The 17,956-nt window shown below is 44.2% G+C and overlaps 2 protein-coding genes across 2 annotated transcripts in view; one reads left to right on the top strand and one right to left on the bottom strand.

Annotated features, from left to right (window-relative positions):
- ADCY1 (adenylate cyclase 1) overlaps positions 1-17,956 on the top strand; it is a 185,625-nt gene that overhangs the window by 56,438 nt on the left and 111,231 nt on the right. Inside the window, exon 3 of the mRNA XM_065753079.1 lies at positions 781-899. Coding sequence (XP_065609151.1) covers positions 781-899 — 119 coding nt within the window. The remainder of the gene's footprint in view (positions 1-780; positions 900-17,956) is intronic.
- Positions 12,570-17,956, bottom strand: part of IGFBP3 (insulin like growth factor binding protein 3) — a 188,599-nt gene continuing 183,212 nt past the window's right edge. The window contains exon 3 of the transcript XR_010623189.1: positions 12,570-12,582. The gene's annotated coding sequence lies outside the window, so the exon portion shown is untranslated. The remainder of the gene's footprint in view (positions 12,583-17,956) is intronic.

Here is a 17,956-nt window from a genome sequence, read left to right as displayed (position 1 = left end):
GTTTGTTTTTAGGCCCATCTCCCTACCCTTTCCCCCTTTCCTGGGGTGTGAGTCTGTGGGTCCCTCCCACTCCATTAGTCACAGAACCAGGATGAACCAGCCCATAAACTGTTGACATTGCTGCACAGGCTGTTATAGTCAAGAGTAATGAGATCCAAAACACTGGGGATCCTTACTATGTAGATCAGTAACATCTGCTAAAATAACAGTGCATATAGTGAGAAATCTATTTAACAGCAATTTATACCATTGGTATTCCATTACTGAGCTGTCTGGAATATTCATTGCTATCATAGAAAAGATGTGATTAAAACTGTGCCCTTATCATTCCTTATGAATTCCTCATCATTCCTCTGATTTGCACTGCACAGATAAATGCATCATCCACCCCTTCAGCTTAACAACAAGCTGCCATAGCACTTGTAGATTCAGAAGTAGGACACACAAAGGGACAAGCAAATGATCCTGGAATTTTTTTCTCAGATAGATAAATGCTACAAGAATTTTTATTATCAGAACTGTGATGTTAAATAATCTAATTTTCCTCTTCTGTTTCTGTGTAGTGGTTTTGTTTGTTTGTTTTTGTTTTTTAAATGCAGAGATATGAAAAAGAAAGCACAGGCTGCAGAATTTTGGAAAAAAAAAAGATTAATATTATTTATTTATGCAGGGAGATTACACTAGGAAATGATTATCTAGTTTGCTCATTATTCAACAGTATTAAACTAGCAACTTCCTAAAGCACAAAACTGATAGTGTTTACTTTTTTTGTTTCCCCAGGAACGTCTCTTGATGAGTCTTTTGCCTAGGAATGTTGCAATGGAAATGAAGGAAGATTTCTTGAAGCCTCCTGAAAGGATTTTCCACAAGATTTACATTCAAAGGCATGACAATGTTAGGTAGGATTTATATCACACAAAATAATTTTAAACAGAATATTTAGCACAAATACAGTGACATGCACTTGTAATCAGGTATTAGAATATAATAGACAGTCAGTACTGTGATTTGTCATCTATAGTCAAGGGGAGAATGGATGCACCAGGAAGAGTTGAGAGGCTCAGAAGATAAACAGATTTTTTCTACTGCTTCACATTTGGGGTGAATAAAGAGTATTTATTTTACATGGTGTAGGGTGGAAAACAAAATGAATAGTACCAAATAGCATTGTCAGTCAAGATATTTGATAGATTGCGTAATTTAGCAAGATAAAGATGGGAAAGATACAATCACCCATCTCTAATGATCGAGGCTTGCAGGGGGAAACTCCACAAAAGAGGGATCTCCAACAAGAGATCCTTCCCCATTTGTGGTCAGCCCTTAAGTGGAGTCTAGGAGAGGTGGAGTCAGACACCACCCTTTCTGGTCACACAGGTGAATTGTTTTCACCTGTGTTCCTGCAGCTGACTCAGTGCTTGCCTCAGGTGGTCAATTAGTGGTCCAGACTGTGATTCAACAGTTCTCATACGCATGGTAACAGTTACATGTTTTTATTTAGTTTTCTGATAGTAATATGAATTACTTTCTGTGCAACAGTTTTTCCAGTAGCAATAGAAATGCAGAAAATGTGCTGAAAGCTTAAGAATGTGTATCCATCCTCATCATACTAGCATTCCTCCTCAGAAGAGGTTCTTGACCAAGGCCCAATTCAACTTCTTGCTCTTCTTCAGTAACGAGAGCTAGGTAACTATTGTACAGATGACCTCATTCATATTGATTGTGGTTAAAGTGAATTCTCATTTTCTGTTATCTTTTTCCCTCCAAAACACTCTCCTTAAAGGGTTTGTCTGATATTTGGTGTTGTTTTATGATACTGTCTCTATTTTTTTTCCACATCAAAAGCAGTTTCAAATAGACTTATGCCAACCTTGCACTGAATAAGATATAGCTCCAATGAGAGATGTTACTGAACTGTCTTCTCATATGATTTTCACCATAGAATAATGTCCTCATGTGGCTAAGGAGCAAACTATGTAAGTTCCCCTCTCCCTTATCCTGAGTTACATTTTCATACTCCTGGGTTTCAGCCTATCTCCCATTGAGGTTACTCTAGTATTTGCAAGAACCATTTCTTAGTGACTAAGTTGCTGCATCTAGAATTTTGAAAGTCAGAAAATCAGAGATTACTGTATTGGGAGTGCTCAGAAAACTAACAAATGAGATCAATTTTACACTGTAATGTAAGTCACTGTAAAGCAAGCAAAGGCGGTGACAAAGCCTTTATTTGAGGTAGAGGCACTACAGAGATATTAGAGATAAGGTGAATGAACTCATCCTTCCCGGTGACTGTTTAGGTTAAGGAACACAACTGCCTCTCATTTGAACACTGGTGTGCTGGAAGAAAGGGAGCCAGGGAGGGGGAGGGGCAACCCGCATAGGCTCTGAGCGTATCTGTGCTCCCAGAAGCACCCCCAGAAGCACCACTGAGAGGGAGAAAGCAAGGGGATGGGTGGACCTGGGTTCCTCTGCTCCGGTCACTCAGATGCTCATTCACTGGTTCAGGCTGTGACCAGGCAATCCCACTGCACTCCACCTCTTCACAGCATGAACCAGCAACTGAGCAAGTTGGGCATAATACCCTGATGTTCTGATGGCTCAAAATACAAAGTACATCGTGATGCATGTACAATACGCATTGCAATGTAGAATGTTAAGGCACTGAAGGACATTATTTGTAGTCCCTTTTTGTGGTTCTCTTGGGTCAGTACTTGATATTCCTTCTGGTGGCATATTTTCTTTAAGGACCAGTAGCAGTTAGGTTCATGCTCGCCAGCTCCCAAAAGTTCAGTAGTCCACCACAGGATGTTATGATGTTTCCTCATGGGCACTGGAGCGTGCTGGAGTGGTGTTTCTCCTGCCAGCTGTCTTGTGAACTTGATAACCTCAAGGGGAGTAATACAGATGTTTAACAGGTTTGAGGAGGGGTTAAGCGTGCCCTCCATGGTATGATACAGGCCGTATTTCGGTCTTGAGTCAATACCTCTGCCTGTACTAGAGCACGTTCTGGCCTTCGATACCATACCCTTCGGCTTGATATCTGTGGTTGGATCACTACATCAGGTACCAAGGGGGGAGTTCTAATTTGCCATAAGGACATGATTAATGCCCCCTTCGCAATGAAAACTGGAGTGTCAACTACAACCTCTGTTGGCCATGCACCGACCACAGGAGGGTTTACTGATTTCCCCCAACTGCTAACAATCTCCCATACGGTGCAAGGAGACCACACCATTTTGGTCCTACTTGCACCTTCCAAGGCCATTTTACCTTGTTTCGCAGGCTCTAGGTCCTCTGGGGTAGGGAGCAGAAGATTATTCATGGTGCCAACTTGTGGCTTAAGTGAGGTGTCTTTGCTTGTGATTTGTATTCTAAGTGGGAAGGCCCAAGTTGTCTGCAACATTCTTAAAGCACTGAGTCTGCCATCCCTTGGTCTCTCATTCAAGTCCTGCAGGGTTGCATAAAGCCTCTTGGTCCACCCCTGCAAGGGTGAATCTGCCTTCAGAGCAGCCTTCAGGATTCCATTATACCTTTCTATTAGGCCTGCTCCCGTTGGATTATAGGGCAGGTGAAACCACCATTCAATGGTATTCAGCCCACTTCTGTACAGTTGTACCCCTGAAATGTGTACCTTGGTCACTCTTGACCTCAGAAGTCCCATATGATGCCATCAACCTAGTTAGAGCTTTAATCGTATAGGCTCGGTTTGCCTTTGCTAAAGGATAGGCTTGTATCAGTCCACTCACTGTGTCAACACAGGTTAGGGCATATCTAGCTACCTCAGATCGATGAAGGGAACCTATGTAATCAATGTGCCATCGTTGTAAAGGGTTGTGTCCTCCAGCGAGATGGACTGTTGTTTCTGGCAGAAGTCTTGGTCTCATTCGTGAGCAAGCATCACAGTCCTGACATGCCTGGACAATATCTGGTAACTGTATGGGCAGTCCCCATGCTCTGGCTGCTGCCCACATGGTTTTCTGTCCTGCATGCTGTAATTTCTGATGCAACCAATGGGCAGTATCTTCTGCTGATGTTATTTCCTAGTCATAGAACTTGAGCCGGAGTGTTAGCTGCATCACTGCCTGGTGACTACAAGGGCTGATGTCCATACGTGGTATGCTTGCACAGTCCTGTGCTTAACCACTGTGGGAATATAAAAAGTATATTTCGAGCTGCAGCTGTGGAACAGGATAAACAGCATGCAAAAGGAAGGCTGAGAACCAAGGACACTTCCAGAAGAAGAGGAAAACAAGCTCAAGTAAGCTGCACGATGGCAGACCTTAATTGGAGCAAGAGTGCATGGTTTGGGAAGATTCACGGCCCTGATTGGATAATCGCCTATATGCATGGTTAAGGACTGTTTTGGGAAGTTATACTGTTGATATGTAAAGGCAGGTGGGAAAGTTACAAGAGAAATTGTGAAAATATATAAGGGATGTTAAAACCTGTAATAAACGATTTTGATCGTTCACATCTGAGTCTGTTGCCAAGACACTGCAAAACACATTCTATATATCAACCCCCATATCTTTGCCTCAGGTAGGTCGAGCATGGATCGCCCAGTCCTGACTGGCCCACTGTGCTACCTAGAGCATGAGCCCTTGGCAGACTGCCCAACTATCCGTGCAGATATTCCATGTGCCATTGCCCGGCTTTTGAGTTATCACCATCCACACAGCTTGTAGCTCAGCCCACTGGCTACTTTCTCCATCCTCTTCTTTAAACCATATTGTTTCAGTTGAGGGATGGTATGCGACAGCTCACCACCTACTTGGGTTCTCTCTGCTGGATCCATCTGTGTATGAGGCATCTTCTGGAATAGGGTATTTCCTCTCCTGTATAGGACTCTTCTTTGGAAGAGTGACAGTTAATTCCTGTGTGGTAAATAACTCCCAAGGATGGTACTCCGCAAAGAAATAGTATAGACGATGGTATATTTTGAGTAGTTCTATATATATAGGATACAAATAATACAAAAGAGAAGATGGCTCACCTTCAGAATGATAAGGCTCACAAGGGACTGCACATAGGAGGGATCTCCAAGGAGAGATCCTTCCCTGGTGGTGGTCAGCCCTTAAATGGGGTTTGGGAGAGGTGAAGCCAGGCTCCACCCCTTCCAATCACACAGGTATATCATCTTCACCTGTGGCCCCATGGCTGACTTGGTGCTCACCTCAGGTGACCAATCAGTGGTTCGGGTTGTGATTCAGCAGTTCCCATACACTCCACCCCTTCACGACGTGAACCACTGATCAAGTAACCATAAGGTGAGCTCCCCTTGATACAGAGACCCAATACATCGCGACGCTTACATAACTTACATAATTGCCCGTTGCGATGCATGATGATGTAATCCGAGATGGGTGATGATTGGCATATCAGTCGAACTCTCCGTTGGGCCAGTGCTCAGTGGGATCTACTGGAAGCATGCAATCACACGGTGCAGGTTCATCTTATGTGTCATCAGTCCCGGTTAGACCATCACCAGATGCTGCACATGGTCTTATAGCAACTCTGGAACACTGCAGCATTGTTTGGTTCCTTCTGGCAACTCATAGACTCATGGGGAGTAATATAAGTGTTTTAGAGGTACCAAGAGGTGAAGATCCGCTCTCCAGGGTAAGATACAGGCCGTATTCCTGTCTTGGGTTAACACTTCAGCTTGTACAGGGGCATGCTCTGGCCGCCTGTACCAAACTCTTTGACCCGATGTCTGTGGCTGTACGACTATATCAGGCACCAAAGGGGGTGTCCTGATCTGCCACAGAGACATGATAGAGGTCCCCTTAGCAATAAAGGCTGGAGTGTTAACCATTATTTCAGTAGGCCATGTACCAATTACTGGAGGGGCTACCGAACCCCCCACCTCCAATAATCTCCCCCAAGGTGCAAGTAGGCTGCACCATCGTGGTCCTACCTGCACCTTCCAAGGCCATTTTATTTTATTGGTACCTGGTTTTAGGTCCTCAGGGGCAGGGAGCAGAAGATTGTTTTCATGGCCAATCTGAGGTCTCACCTCATTATCGGTGCCTGTAATTTGGATCCTAAGTGGGGAGGCCCATGTTGTCTGAAACATTTTCAAGGCATTGGGTCTGCAGTCTCTAGGTCTTTCATTCAGGTCCCGCAGGGTCTCATGGAGTCTCTTTGTCCACCCCTGCAGGGACTGAGAGTCTGTCTTCAGGGCAGCCTTGAGAATACCATTATAACACTCAATAAGGCCTGCCCCCGTTGGATTTTATGGCAGGTGGAATCGCCACTCAATATTATTTTCTTCTGCCCAGCGTTGTATCACTGCACCCGTGAAATGACTCCCTTGGTTGCTCTCGATGACTTGCGGTGTCCCGTAGGCAGCCATCAGCCTTGTGAGTGCCTTTATAGTGTATGCCTGGTTGGCTTTTGCTACAGGATAGGCCTGCATTAGCCCACTCGCGGTGTAGACACAGGTTAGGGCATATCTCGCCCCCTCAGACCGAGGGAGGGGCCCAATATAATTAACCTGCCACCTCTGTAGAGGATTGTCCTCTAGCAAGATGGGCTGTAGTTTCAGGCAATGACCTCAGTCTTATCTTAGAGCAGGCGTCACAGTCTCGGCATGCTTGAGCGATGTCCGATAGTTGTACCGGCAGTCCCCACGCTTTAGCAGCTGCCCACATGGTCTTCTGCCCAGCATGCCGCAGCTTTTGATGTAGCCAGTGAGCGATATTGTCAGATGGCGAGTTCTCAACCCATCTAACTCGGGCCAGTATGTTGGCTTCATCATTTCCTGGTGACTGTAGGGGTTGATGACCAGAAACATGGTAGACATGTACAGTTCTGTGTTTGACTGCATTCCATATGTCTAACCACATATCTTTGCCCCAGATCGGTCGGGAGTGGATAGTCCAATCCTGGGTGGCCCACTGAGCGATCCATAGAGTGAGCCCCTGATACACAGCCCAACTATCTGTGCAAATATTCAGGATACCATCACCAGGTTCTTTGGTTATAACCATCCACACAGCCCGCAGCTCTGCCCACTGGCTGCTTTGACCATCCCCCTCTTCGAAACATATTGTGTCTGTGGCAGGATGGTACGCTACTGCTCTCCACTTACTTGGGTTGCCCTTGCTGGACCTATCCGTGTACCAGGCATCTTCAGGGACAGGATATTTTCCTTCCTGGACGGGACTCTTCCGTGGTGGAGCAACCAAAGTTTGTTTCGGTGCATCACTATGATACGTTACTGGGCCAAGAATCTTCTGGAGCTCTTCTTTCAACGGTGAGGAAGACAGACTGCTCCTCTGACTGAGATAGGTGACCCATCGTGCCACTGTCTGTGCCTGGGCCACCCCTGTCTTAGGAAGGTGGGTCAGATCTCTTACCCACCCCTGGATTGGCAATGTAGTCTTGACTATAACTTCAGCCGTTTGGGTTATTGGCTCTACCGTTTGTAATGCGGAATAGGCAGCCAATAACTGTTTTGCAATCATACTATATCTTTCCTCTGCTCCATGCCACACCTCAGACCAAAATCCAATGGAGGTCCAAACAGAACTCTGACGTTGCCACAGGCCCCAGCCAAAGCCATCTTGAGTCACGTGAACATCCAATTCAGCTGGGAGGGTAGGATCAAATATACCCAGTGCCTGGGCTTGTTTAACAGTTTCGCCTGTTGAAAAGCATCCTGTTCTGTTCTCCCCCAATCCCATAATTGGCCCTTTTTGGTAAGTCTATATAAAGGTCTCAGAAGCTGCGCCAAATGAGGTATAAAGGAACGCCAATATCCCAATATACCTAGGAATTCCTGCAGCTGCTTTGGTGTTGTAGGGACTGGAAATGCCTGAACCTTATCTATGCTGGCATTAGGTAACACTTTGGTCTTTCCTGACCAGACTACCCCTAGAAATTTTACGGACAGTCCTGGACCTTGCACTTTTTGAGGATTGATAGCCCATCCTCTTTCACTTAGGTAGGCAGTTAATCAATCTGCTGCCTCCCCTACTGCTTCCAGTGAGTCGGATGTTAACAGGAGGTCATCAATATAGTGGTATAGGTTCACATTGTTTGGTTTACTCCAATCAGCCACCAGTCATGTGCCACCAAATTATGACAGTATGTTGGTGAGTGCACGTACCCCTGTGGCAAGACCTGAAAGGTCCACTGCCTGCCTCCCCACATAAATGCAAATTGATCTTGTGATTCTTTAGCAATGGGTATGCTAAAAAACGCATTTGCTAAATCCAGGACACAATGGTAGGTTTTAATTTCCCTACTAAGAGTGTCCATTAAGGAGGCAATATTGGGTACGGCTGCATGGATGGGCGGCGTGACCTTATTTAGTTCCCTATAATCCACCGTCATTCTCCATGTTCCATCCGACTTCCGTACTGGCCATATGGGGGAATTATATGGGCTGTGTGCAGGTCTTATAATACCTACTTTCTCTAATTCCTGCACCATCTTTGATATTTCTTCTTGCCCCCCCAATACCTCTCTAATTCCTGCACTGTCTTTGATATTTCTTCTTGCCCCCCCGGGAGTCTATACTGTCTTACATTAGTAATCCGGCGTGGTTTCGGCAAACAAATGGGCTCATGTTTCGCATGGCCCCTCAATATTGTCCGTATTGCCCGGATACTAATGTACCTCTGCCATAGTCTGAACTCTCCCACAGTCATCTGGAGAGCCAGACCCCATAGAATGACTATGCCCAGGATATATTCTGGAACTGGGGCAATTGACACCTTATACTCCTGGGGCGGGAGACGCCCAACCCCCAATTTCAACCATGTTTGGGTGACTGGAATAGTCTGTCCCTCAAACCCACCAACCATCACTCTATCACCCTTAAATTTTGTTGGGTCTCCATATATAATTGACGTTTCTGCGCCGGTATCCACTAGAGCCATCACCTTCTGCACATTTGTCCTGGACCAGAATATTGTTAATTCTACATAGGGCCTCCGGTCACATCTAGAGGCCCTATGGGGACCAGTGTTTTTCGTTAATCCATGAACTTTGCCAGATCCAAATCTTTTTCCACAGGTGGCTCAGGCACTGTAGCCCGCGACACCTGTGGATGTTTTTTCCTTCTGTTTGGTATTAGAAAGTTGGCCAGATTCCAAGTTGTTGATGGTGTTTCTTGTATAATTCGTACTACCGATTTTCTGGGAGCACTCTGAAATTTTTGATCATTTTTAAGCTGTTTCCACAGCTGTAACAAAACATGGTTGGGTTGCCCATCAATTTTGGTAAACACAACCCCAGCCCATATGAGGTCGTTAAACATAGTCTTCCGGGATACCCGTATGGGGGTATCCGTGATCGGGGCATCCGTGGAGCAGGCTTTTTAGTTTTAATAGGGAAGGCCTCAGCGTCTTCCACTACACGAACATTGTGCCTGGTTCTTACGCGCTCTGTCTCCCCTAAGTCTGCCACTAACTGGGCTGCCTGCTGTATGATGGCCTCTGATGCCACCAACGGATTTAGTATGGAAACTAACATCCCATATAGGTGTAAGGGGGCCTGCTGTAGTATTAGATCTCTCATGCTCGCTGTAAATTTCTCTGTATCAGGGCTTTCAAAAGTGTCTGCGTACATAGCCTCCCTCATACCTAATTCTCTGATGTATGTCTGGAGGTCCTCCATAGAGGACCACAAACCGGTGTTGAGGGGAACATCGGTTTTGTTAGGCCATGTTAGGCGGCATGCTGCCATCAACCAATCTATAATAGAATGGTTTTCATCATTGTAGTGGACGGCTGCATATAACCTTTGCCTCAAGGCCGGGTTTATTGTTATGGACGCTAATTTTGACATTTCTGTCCCATTCACTAAAACACTTTCAGCTCCTGCATCCCATAACCTTAGGAGCCATGATGGTATGCTTTCCCTTGGTTTTTGATGGAACCGTTGTACTAGGTCCATCAACTCATTAGCTGTATATGGACGAGCTGTCACATGGAGGCAGGTTTCAGCAGGGGGCCATTGGTTAGGAGGCACCCCTGCTGGTCTATCTTGTACCTTTTTTGTTTTTTGAGTTATAATAGGTCGAATCTCAAATGGGTCCATCATAGACAGAGTTTCAAGATCTGCCTTAGAGATCTTTTTTCCTGTCATATCTGAGTCTGCCTCCTCTGATTTTTGGATGTCCTCTACTGATATACTCCGTATTTGTCTTGTGGGGACATTTAGGCCAGGCTTTTTGGTTGTTAATGTACCAAACTGTTGCTCAAGTTTCTTAATACGCTCTCTTAATAATTGATTTTCAGTTTCCATTTTATCATTTGCAGTATCTAATTTAAGTATGGCCATTACTAAAGGCCAGGCTACTGCAGAGGCGGCTAGCCACTGCTCCTTGGTAACGAGTACATCCTTATCTAATCCTAGAAAGTAGTCAGTCAAATAAGATGGGGAGGGAGAGGCAGTCCCTTGAACCCGCATGGGTCCCCATTTCTCAATAATGGATGCCAACCCATAGTAGGGTGACCCCATGAACTTTGAAATTAGACCAGGGATTGTCTGGTCTAGGGGGGTAACATTCTCCCCCCTGGCCCATTTAAGCATATTCCAAATAAAGGTCATGTTGGGTAAGTATGGATTATTATCACTAGAGCTGGCTGGCTCGTCAAGTGTGATATAAATAACTCCCAAGGATGGTACTTCACAAAGAAATAGTATAGATGATGGTATATTTTGAGCAGTTCTATATAGATAGGATACAAATAATACAAAAGAGAAGATGGCTCACTTTTAGAATGACAAGGCTCACAAGGGACTGCACGTGGGAGGGATCTCCAAGGAGAGATCCTTCCCTGGTGGTGGTCAGCCCTTAAATGGGGTTTGGGAGAGGTGGAGCCAGGCTCCACCCCTTCCAATCACACAGGTATATCATCTTCACCTGTAGCCCCATGGCTGACTTGGTGCTCACCTCAGGTGACCAATCAGTGGTTCAGGTTGTGATTCAGCAGTTCCCATACATTTCCTCAGGTGTTTCACTGTGATATGTTACTGGGTCAAGTATCTTCTGCAGTTCTTCCTTCAGTGGAGATGATAGGCGGTTTCTCTGACTGAGTTCATAAGTTCATAAGTTCATAAGTTCATAAGGTTGGAAAGGACCTATAAGATCATCTAGTCCAACCATCCTCCTATCACTATCTCTACCCAACTACTAAATTAAGTCCTTTAGCACCTCATCTAAACCTCATCTGAGGTTCTCAGATGAGGTTCATCTACCTCATCTGAGGTAGGCAACCCAGCGTGCTGCTGTTTGTGATTGGGCCACCCCCATCTTCGGAATGTGGGTTAGATCTTTTACCCACCCATGAATTGGTGAAGTCATTTTAATAATAACTTCTGCAGTTTGAGTTATCAGTTCTACTGCCTGCGGTGCAGAATAAATAGCCAGTAACTGCTTTTCAACTATGCTGCATCTTTCTTCTGCTCTGTGCTAAACCTGTGACCAGAACCCAGTTGGGGTTCAAATGGAACTCTGGCGCTGCCACAGCCCCCAGCCTAACCCTTCTTGAGTAACACGCAAATCTAATTTGGCTGGAAGGATTGGATCGAATATACCCAGCGCCTGGGCCTGTTTAACAGCTATTTTTGCCTGCTGGAAGGCATCTTGCTTCATTTTACCCCAATCCCATACTTGGCCTTTTTTTTGTTAATTGATACAGAGGTTTTAGGAGTTGTGCTAAGTGGGGTATAAAGGATTGCCAGTATCCTAATATACCCAAGAACTCCTGCAACTGTTTTAGTGTTGTGGGAACGGGGAACGCTTGAATCTTATCTATGATTGTGCTGGGTAAGACCTTAGTCTTACCTGACCAGATAATGCCCAGGAATTTAACTGATAGCCCTGGTCCTTGTACTTTCTGTGGGTTTATAGCCCATCCTTTTTCCTGTAAATATGTAGTTAATGATGGTACTGCCTTCTCTAGTGTCTCAATTGAGTTGTACGTCAGCATCAGATCATCAATGTAATGGTACATTTTGATGGTAGATGGTTTGTTCCAATTTGCCAAGTCATGTGCTACCAGGTTATGGCAAAATGTAGGTGAATGCACGTATCCCTGAGGTAGGGCTTGAAAAGTCCACTACCTGCCCTCCCACGTGAATGCAAACTGGTCTTGAGATTCCTTAGCAATTGGAATGCTAAAAGAATGCAAAGATCCAAAACACAGTGATATGTTTCTATTTCTCTACTTAACGTATCCATGAGTAAGCCAATGTTGGGTACGGCTGCATGTATCAGCAGAGTGACTTTATTTAGTTCACTGTAGTTTACTGTCATTCGCCACGTACCATCTGACTTCCTGTCTGGCCATATGGGGGAGTTGTATGGGCTGTGTGCAGGTCTAATAATCCCTATTCTCTCCAACTCCTGCACAGTCTTGGTAATTTCTTCTTGCCCACCAGGGAGTCTATATATAGTTTTGTATTTGTGATCCGGCAGGGTTGTGGCAAACAAATAAGCTCAATTTTTGCATGGCCCCTTAAAATTGCCTGCACTGCCCGGGTACTAATACATCTTTCCCTTAGTCTGAACTCTCCCACAGTGGTCTGGAGAGTCAGACCCCACAAGATGTCTCCCCAGTATGTACTCTGGAACTGGGGCTTGTACTCCCAGGGTGGAAGACACCCAACCACCACCATTCAGGCATTGCGCCTGGCCCGCAGACGATACGTCTTCCCCAGATCTGCCACCAATAGGGCAGCCTGTTGTATGATGGCCTCTGAGGCCACTTAGTGGGTTCAGTATGGATACCAAAGTGCCATACTGATGAAGTGGAGCTTGCTGTAGGATAAGATCTCTCATTCCTGCTGAGAATTTCATCAGGTCTGGGCTCTCAAAATCTTCTTCATAGATTGCCTCTCTCATACCCAGTTCCCGAATATAATTTTGCAGATCTTCTGTAGAAGACCATAGACCTGTATTTAATGGGATGTCAGTTTTGTTCGGCCATGTTATACAGCACACAGCTGTTAACCATTTGATTAATGAATGATTTTCATCATTATGTTGGACAGTAGCATATAGCCTCTATCTGAGGGCAGGGTGAGTGGTAATGGATGCCAGTTTTGAAATTTCTGGCCCATTTACCATAACACCTTCTGTGCCCATGTCCCATAAGCAGAGCAGCCATGCTGGTATACTCTCTCTTGGTTTTTGTCTAAACTGTTGTATTAGATCCATCAATTCAGCTGCTGTATATGGGCGAGCTGTTACATGTAAAGCGCTGTGGGCAGGGGGACACTGGTCAGGGGGCAGCCCCACTGGTCTCTCCTGTGTTGTTTTTGTTTTTTTTTTTGAGTTACAACTAGTTGGATCTCAAAGAGATCTTGCTCCAGTGGAACCTCAAGATCCGACCTTTTAGTGCTGTCATTTACAGAAACCAGGTTACGTGGGTTGTCTTCTACAGGGTCCCCAGTAACTTCTAGAGAGATATTCCAGATCTTCTGTAAGGGAGTGACCATTTTAGGTATTTTTCCTGTTAAAACTGCAACTTGTTTTTCTAGTTCTTCAATACAGTCACACAAGAGTTGATTTTCATCAAGCAGACCCCCTTCAGTTGCATTCATCTGGTTCAAGGCCATCAGCAGTGGCCATGCCACTGCAGATGCAGCTAATTGTCACTCCCAAGTAGTCAGTATGTTTTTGTTGAGAGAGAGAAAATACTCAGCTAGTTGGGATGGGGATTCATGGATGTTTCCTCTGTCTCACAGGGGGCCCCATTTCTCAATAACAGAAGCAATCCCGTGGTATGGGGATCCTAGTAATCCCAGGATGTGCCCGGGCAACAGGTCATTTAAGGGGGTGGTCTTTTCCTGTGCAAACCACCCCACGATATAACTCAGAAAGGTCATAGTGAATGTTTTTAAAAGGTATTAGGCTGCCTGGCTCGCCAAGTGTAAAGCAAGCGAAAGCGGTGACAGAGCCTTTATTTGAGGTAGAGACGCTACAGAAAGAGATATTAGAGATAGGGGAATGAACTCACCCCTCCCGGTGACCGTTTAAGTTAAGGAACGCAGCTGCCTCTCGTTCGAGCACTGGCGCGCCGGAAGGAAGGGAGCCGGGGAGGGCGGGGGGGCAACCCGCGCAGGTTCTGAGCGTATCTGTGCTCCCGGAAGCACCGCCGGAAGCGCCACCGAGAGGGAGAGAGCAGAGGACGGGTGGACCTGGGCTCCTCTGCTCCGGTCACTCAGATGCCCATTCACTGGTTCAGGCTGTGACCAGGCAATCCCACTGCAAAATCACAATCTATTGCCATTGAGTCCAGCTGCTGGCTTCACATAGGTCACCCAAATTTTACACTGTAGGTATGAGCACACTGTTCAAATGTTTCTTCACTCCGTCAGACTGGTACCATGACCACTGCCCCTGGGAATCTGTTCCAGAGTCTAGCATTTTCCTAACACTCACCTTGACCCTCTGTCTCACTCCAGTTTATAAGAGGGAGAAGGAGGTTGTTTTGATATGTGTACCGAACAGCTAGATTAAGACAATGGGTCAAAGGTAAGCCCAACCAGTTTATTACAAATTCTAGTTGCTTAGGGAGATGGGGAAGGGAAGATAGGTGTTAAAAAAAAAAAAAAAGAAATAAAAGCAAGGAGCCTGTGTAAAAAGCAGAAGAGTCACCATGGGATTCCAGCACTGCTCATAGTTCAGATGCTGATATACAGTAGAGATGGGTCATTGGAGGTTGTGTTGTTCAGTTGACAATGGCTTCTTCCTCTTCCAGTGACAGTACAAATTTTTTTATAAGTCTGAAATGGTCAAGTCAGCTCTCTTTGGGGTGGCAACTCCTGGTTTGTGGACCTCAGAAGGAACTCCTTTGTTCCAATCTTCTGGGCCTTGCCAGCAGATAAGAGGGAGCAGGGAGGTGCCAAATTGTTCTTGCCTTCACATGATACAATGGTACCATCCCTCAGTACCAGTTATTTGGTCACAGCCCATGTCTTCTGCTGACCTAAACTGCCAAAAGGGATACTCCATACATATTGTGAAAAAACTATGAAACCGTGGGGAGTTGGTCACACGGGCAGCTACTGCTCAGGGACCAGCTTGGTATTGGCCAATGGATGGTAACTGCATTGTGCATTACTTGTTTTGAATATATATATATATATACAATTACTATTACTTTTCTCTATTCCTTTTCTGTCTTAGTAAATAGCTTTTATCTCAGCCCACAAGTTCTATTTTTTTTTCTTCTCTCCCATCCTGCTGGAAGGGGGAAGGGGTGAGGAAAATGCTATGATGTACTGTATTCTAGGTTAAATCACAACATACTTTTGTAATTTACAACCATGGCAGGTCTTAATGTAATGCAGTTGAACTCTTTGATTATAAGATTGAGTTTTCTGTTGTGCTGAAGACTTTTTGAAACTTAACCTCAAAAGAATGCCCTTTTTCTTCATGAAATGGCATTTCACATAATTTACAACACTCTTGACTACTCACCTCTTCTGTGTGAAGTTCATTAAAGATTTTGAACTTCAATACCCTATCTGGAGAGGTGAATTCATTTTCTGACATTAGGAAATTATTTTGAGGTAAATGAGATAGTCCATTTTAATATGAAAGAAAAGATGTCCTTGAATGTTTTGAGGCAAAGGTAGAAGTATTTTATTATGTTCTCAGTGCAAAATTATTGAGGAAGACAACACTATTCTTTTCAACTTTAGTGGAAAAAAAAAGTATTAGAACTATCACTTACAGATTCCTTTTGTTAAACTAATATATGACTCTAAAACAAGCATATAAATCTTTATTGCTAGACAAACACCCTGTGTCAAATTTCCTTTTAAAGGAAATGGAAACAATTTTTTTTCTGTTCTGAGTAGTGGCAGTTAACCTGGCCAGAGCTTATATTATATACCAACCTTATATTCTCATAACTTGCTCTTTTCATACCAGTCAGTCTCAAAAAGTGACAACAAATGAAAAGCACCTCTATATTTCTACATTCTTGGAGTTTCAAACATGAAAGCTAATCACTGGAAAACAGAAAATATGCTGTGTGTTTACCTTTTTTATTGTAACCCTTTACCTTTTTCCTGGCAAATATCTGGGATTGTGAGAACATCACATTCCAGAAAGACAGGCTAGTGGAAGTAGGAATGAAATTAGTAAACTGTATGATTTTTCTCACCTTTTAAAGGAAAAAGGAAGGGAAAAAAAAAAAAGGAAAAAGAACCACAACCAACTTGTCTCTTTCAGCCTTATAAACAAAACACAACAAAGTTTTCAAGCACTAGATCTTGCATATGGAGAAATTATTCATTTACACAGAGTTTTATTTTTCTTTCTGTAGCAGAAAGCAGCGACCTCCTTCAATATCAGTTGAATAGTTCTGCGTAGTGAGGGGAGCAGTTGAAAACTTATTTTATATTTCTATTTGAGGCTCTAAGGGCCTGACAATGAATACAGTGCATGAAAGAGCAATGCATAGATGGTTCCATACACAGCATCAAAAGAATGTGTAAAGGGTCTTAGGAACAGCAGTAGCTGGAGGGAAATATTCCTTTCTTCTCTAAATTGCTCATATGTGGCAAATTTAAAATGCCTGCTGGGGCAGACATATATTAACTCATAATTTGTAGAAAGTATGTTATATAATTTTATTGACAGTGATAAGTTGTAATGATATTATTAGGCTTAGTAGTGTCCATTGGTGGATACCCCTGCCTTGCAATTTGTTTAGATAACAGTAAGAGTTGTGTCTCTGAACCAAGGGGATAAGGAAGTTCTGCTGAGCCTTTGTACCAAGGAAATAGGAGTTCCTGCTTAGAATCAGTCACTGGATATGTAACATACTTCTAGGGATCTTCTGAATATGTAACATATATCTTGGAAAGCATCTGCATATATAACACAAGTAATGTATATAAACTGAAGTGTTTTTGAGTAAGCTATGAGTTTTAGGAGAATTACCCCCATGTATCCAGTACTGCTATTAAAGAATGTCTGCTTTATAATGCTCCAGCTTGAGTCTTAGAGAGTTTACTGATCAACTGTCTTATGGTGTCAAAAGTGAAGAAGATAAAAGCTTGAACCCTTTGTACTCCTTCAATTACAGTGTGAGAAAGTTCAAAATTTAAGTTCTAAAAGAAGCAGGTCCTTGTTTTTACACGATTTGTAAAATCATAGGATGGCTTGGGTTGAAAAAACCTCAAAGATTGTATAGTTTCAACTCCTCTGTGGTGGCCAGAGTCACCAACTGCTAGACCAGGCTGCCCAGAGCCACATCTTGCCTTGAATGCCTCAAGGGATGGGGCATCCACAGCCTTTCTGAGCAACCTATTCCAATGCATCACCACTCTCTGAGTGAAAAACTTCCTCCTAATATCTAACCTAAATCTTTCTTGTCTTAGTTTAAAACCATTCCCCCTTGTCCTATTGCTATCAACCCATGAAAACAGTCATTTACAGTTGTTCCCTGTCCTGTCCTGCTTATATGCTCCCTTCAAGTACTGGAAGGCCACAGTGAGGCTTCCCATTTCCAAGCTTAAAAGGAAGAAAAAAAAAAAGGAGAGAGAGGGAAAGAAAGAAAACTGCCCCACCTTTTGTGGCGCAGAAGTCCAGGGGCAGGACTGCACTCTCCAGGAGAGGGGGAAGGGTACAGAGATAGCAGATGGGTCTAAAAAATAGCAACGACAATGATCTGAGGAGGAATGGTAATTTAGTAAATTCAACAAAATCAACACAAAATGAGACAGACAATAGTATCGAACAATATGAGATCTTTCTCTGGTAGACTGCAGGGGAAGCACACGTGCTTTTCTCTGTAGCCAAAACCAAGAGTGAGCAGGCGGGGGATAGAGCAGCTGGTGTCTGTCCATGAGCTCCATCCCTCTTCCTCTGTCTGCCAGAACATTAACTCTTAAACTCCCATTGTTTTACATGATATTCTGATGTGCAATACCGACAGCAAAAATCACAAAACCACAACATTTCCTACCAGGAGAGGTGCTC

The sequence above is a fragment of the Cyrtonyx montezumae genome, unplaced genomic scaffold, assembly GCF_038088225.1.
Source record: "Cyrtonyx montezumae isolate F1298 unplaced genomic scaffold, pur_monq_1.0 scaffold_8, whole genome shotgun sequence".
NCBI classification, from domain to species: domain Eukaryota; kingdom Metazoa; phylum Chordata; class Aves; order Galliformes; family Odontophoridae; genus Cyrtonyx; species Cyrtonyx montezumae.
This window is presented reverse-complemented; position numbering and strand designations above follow the sequence as displayed.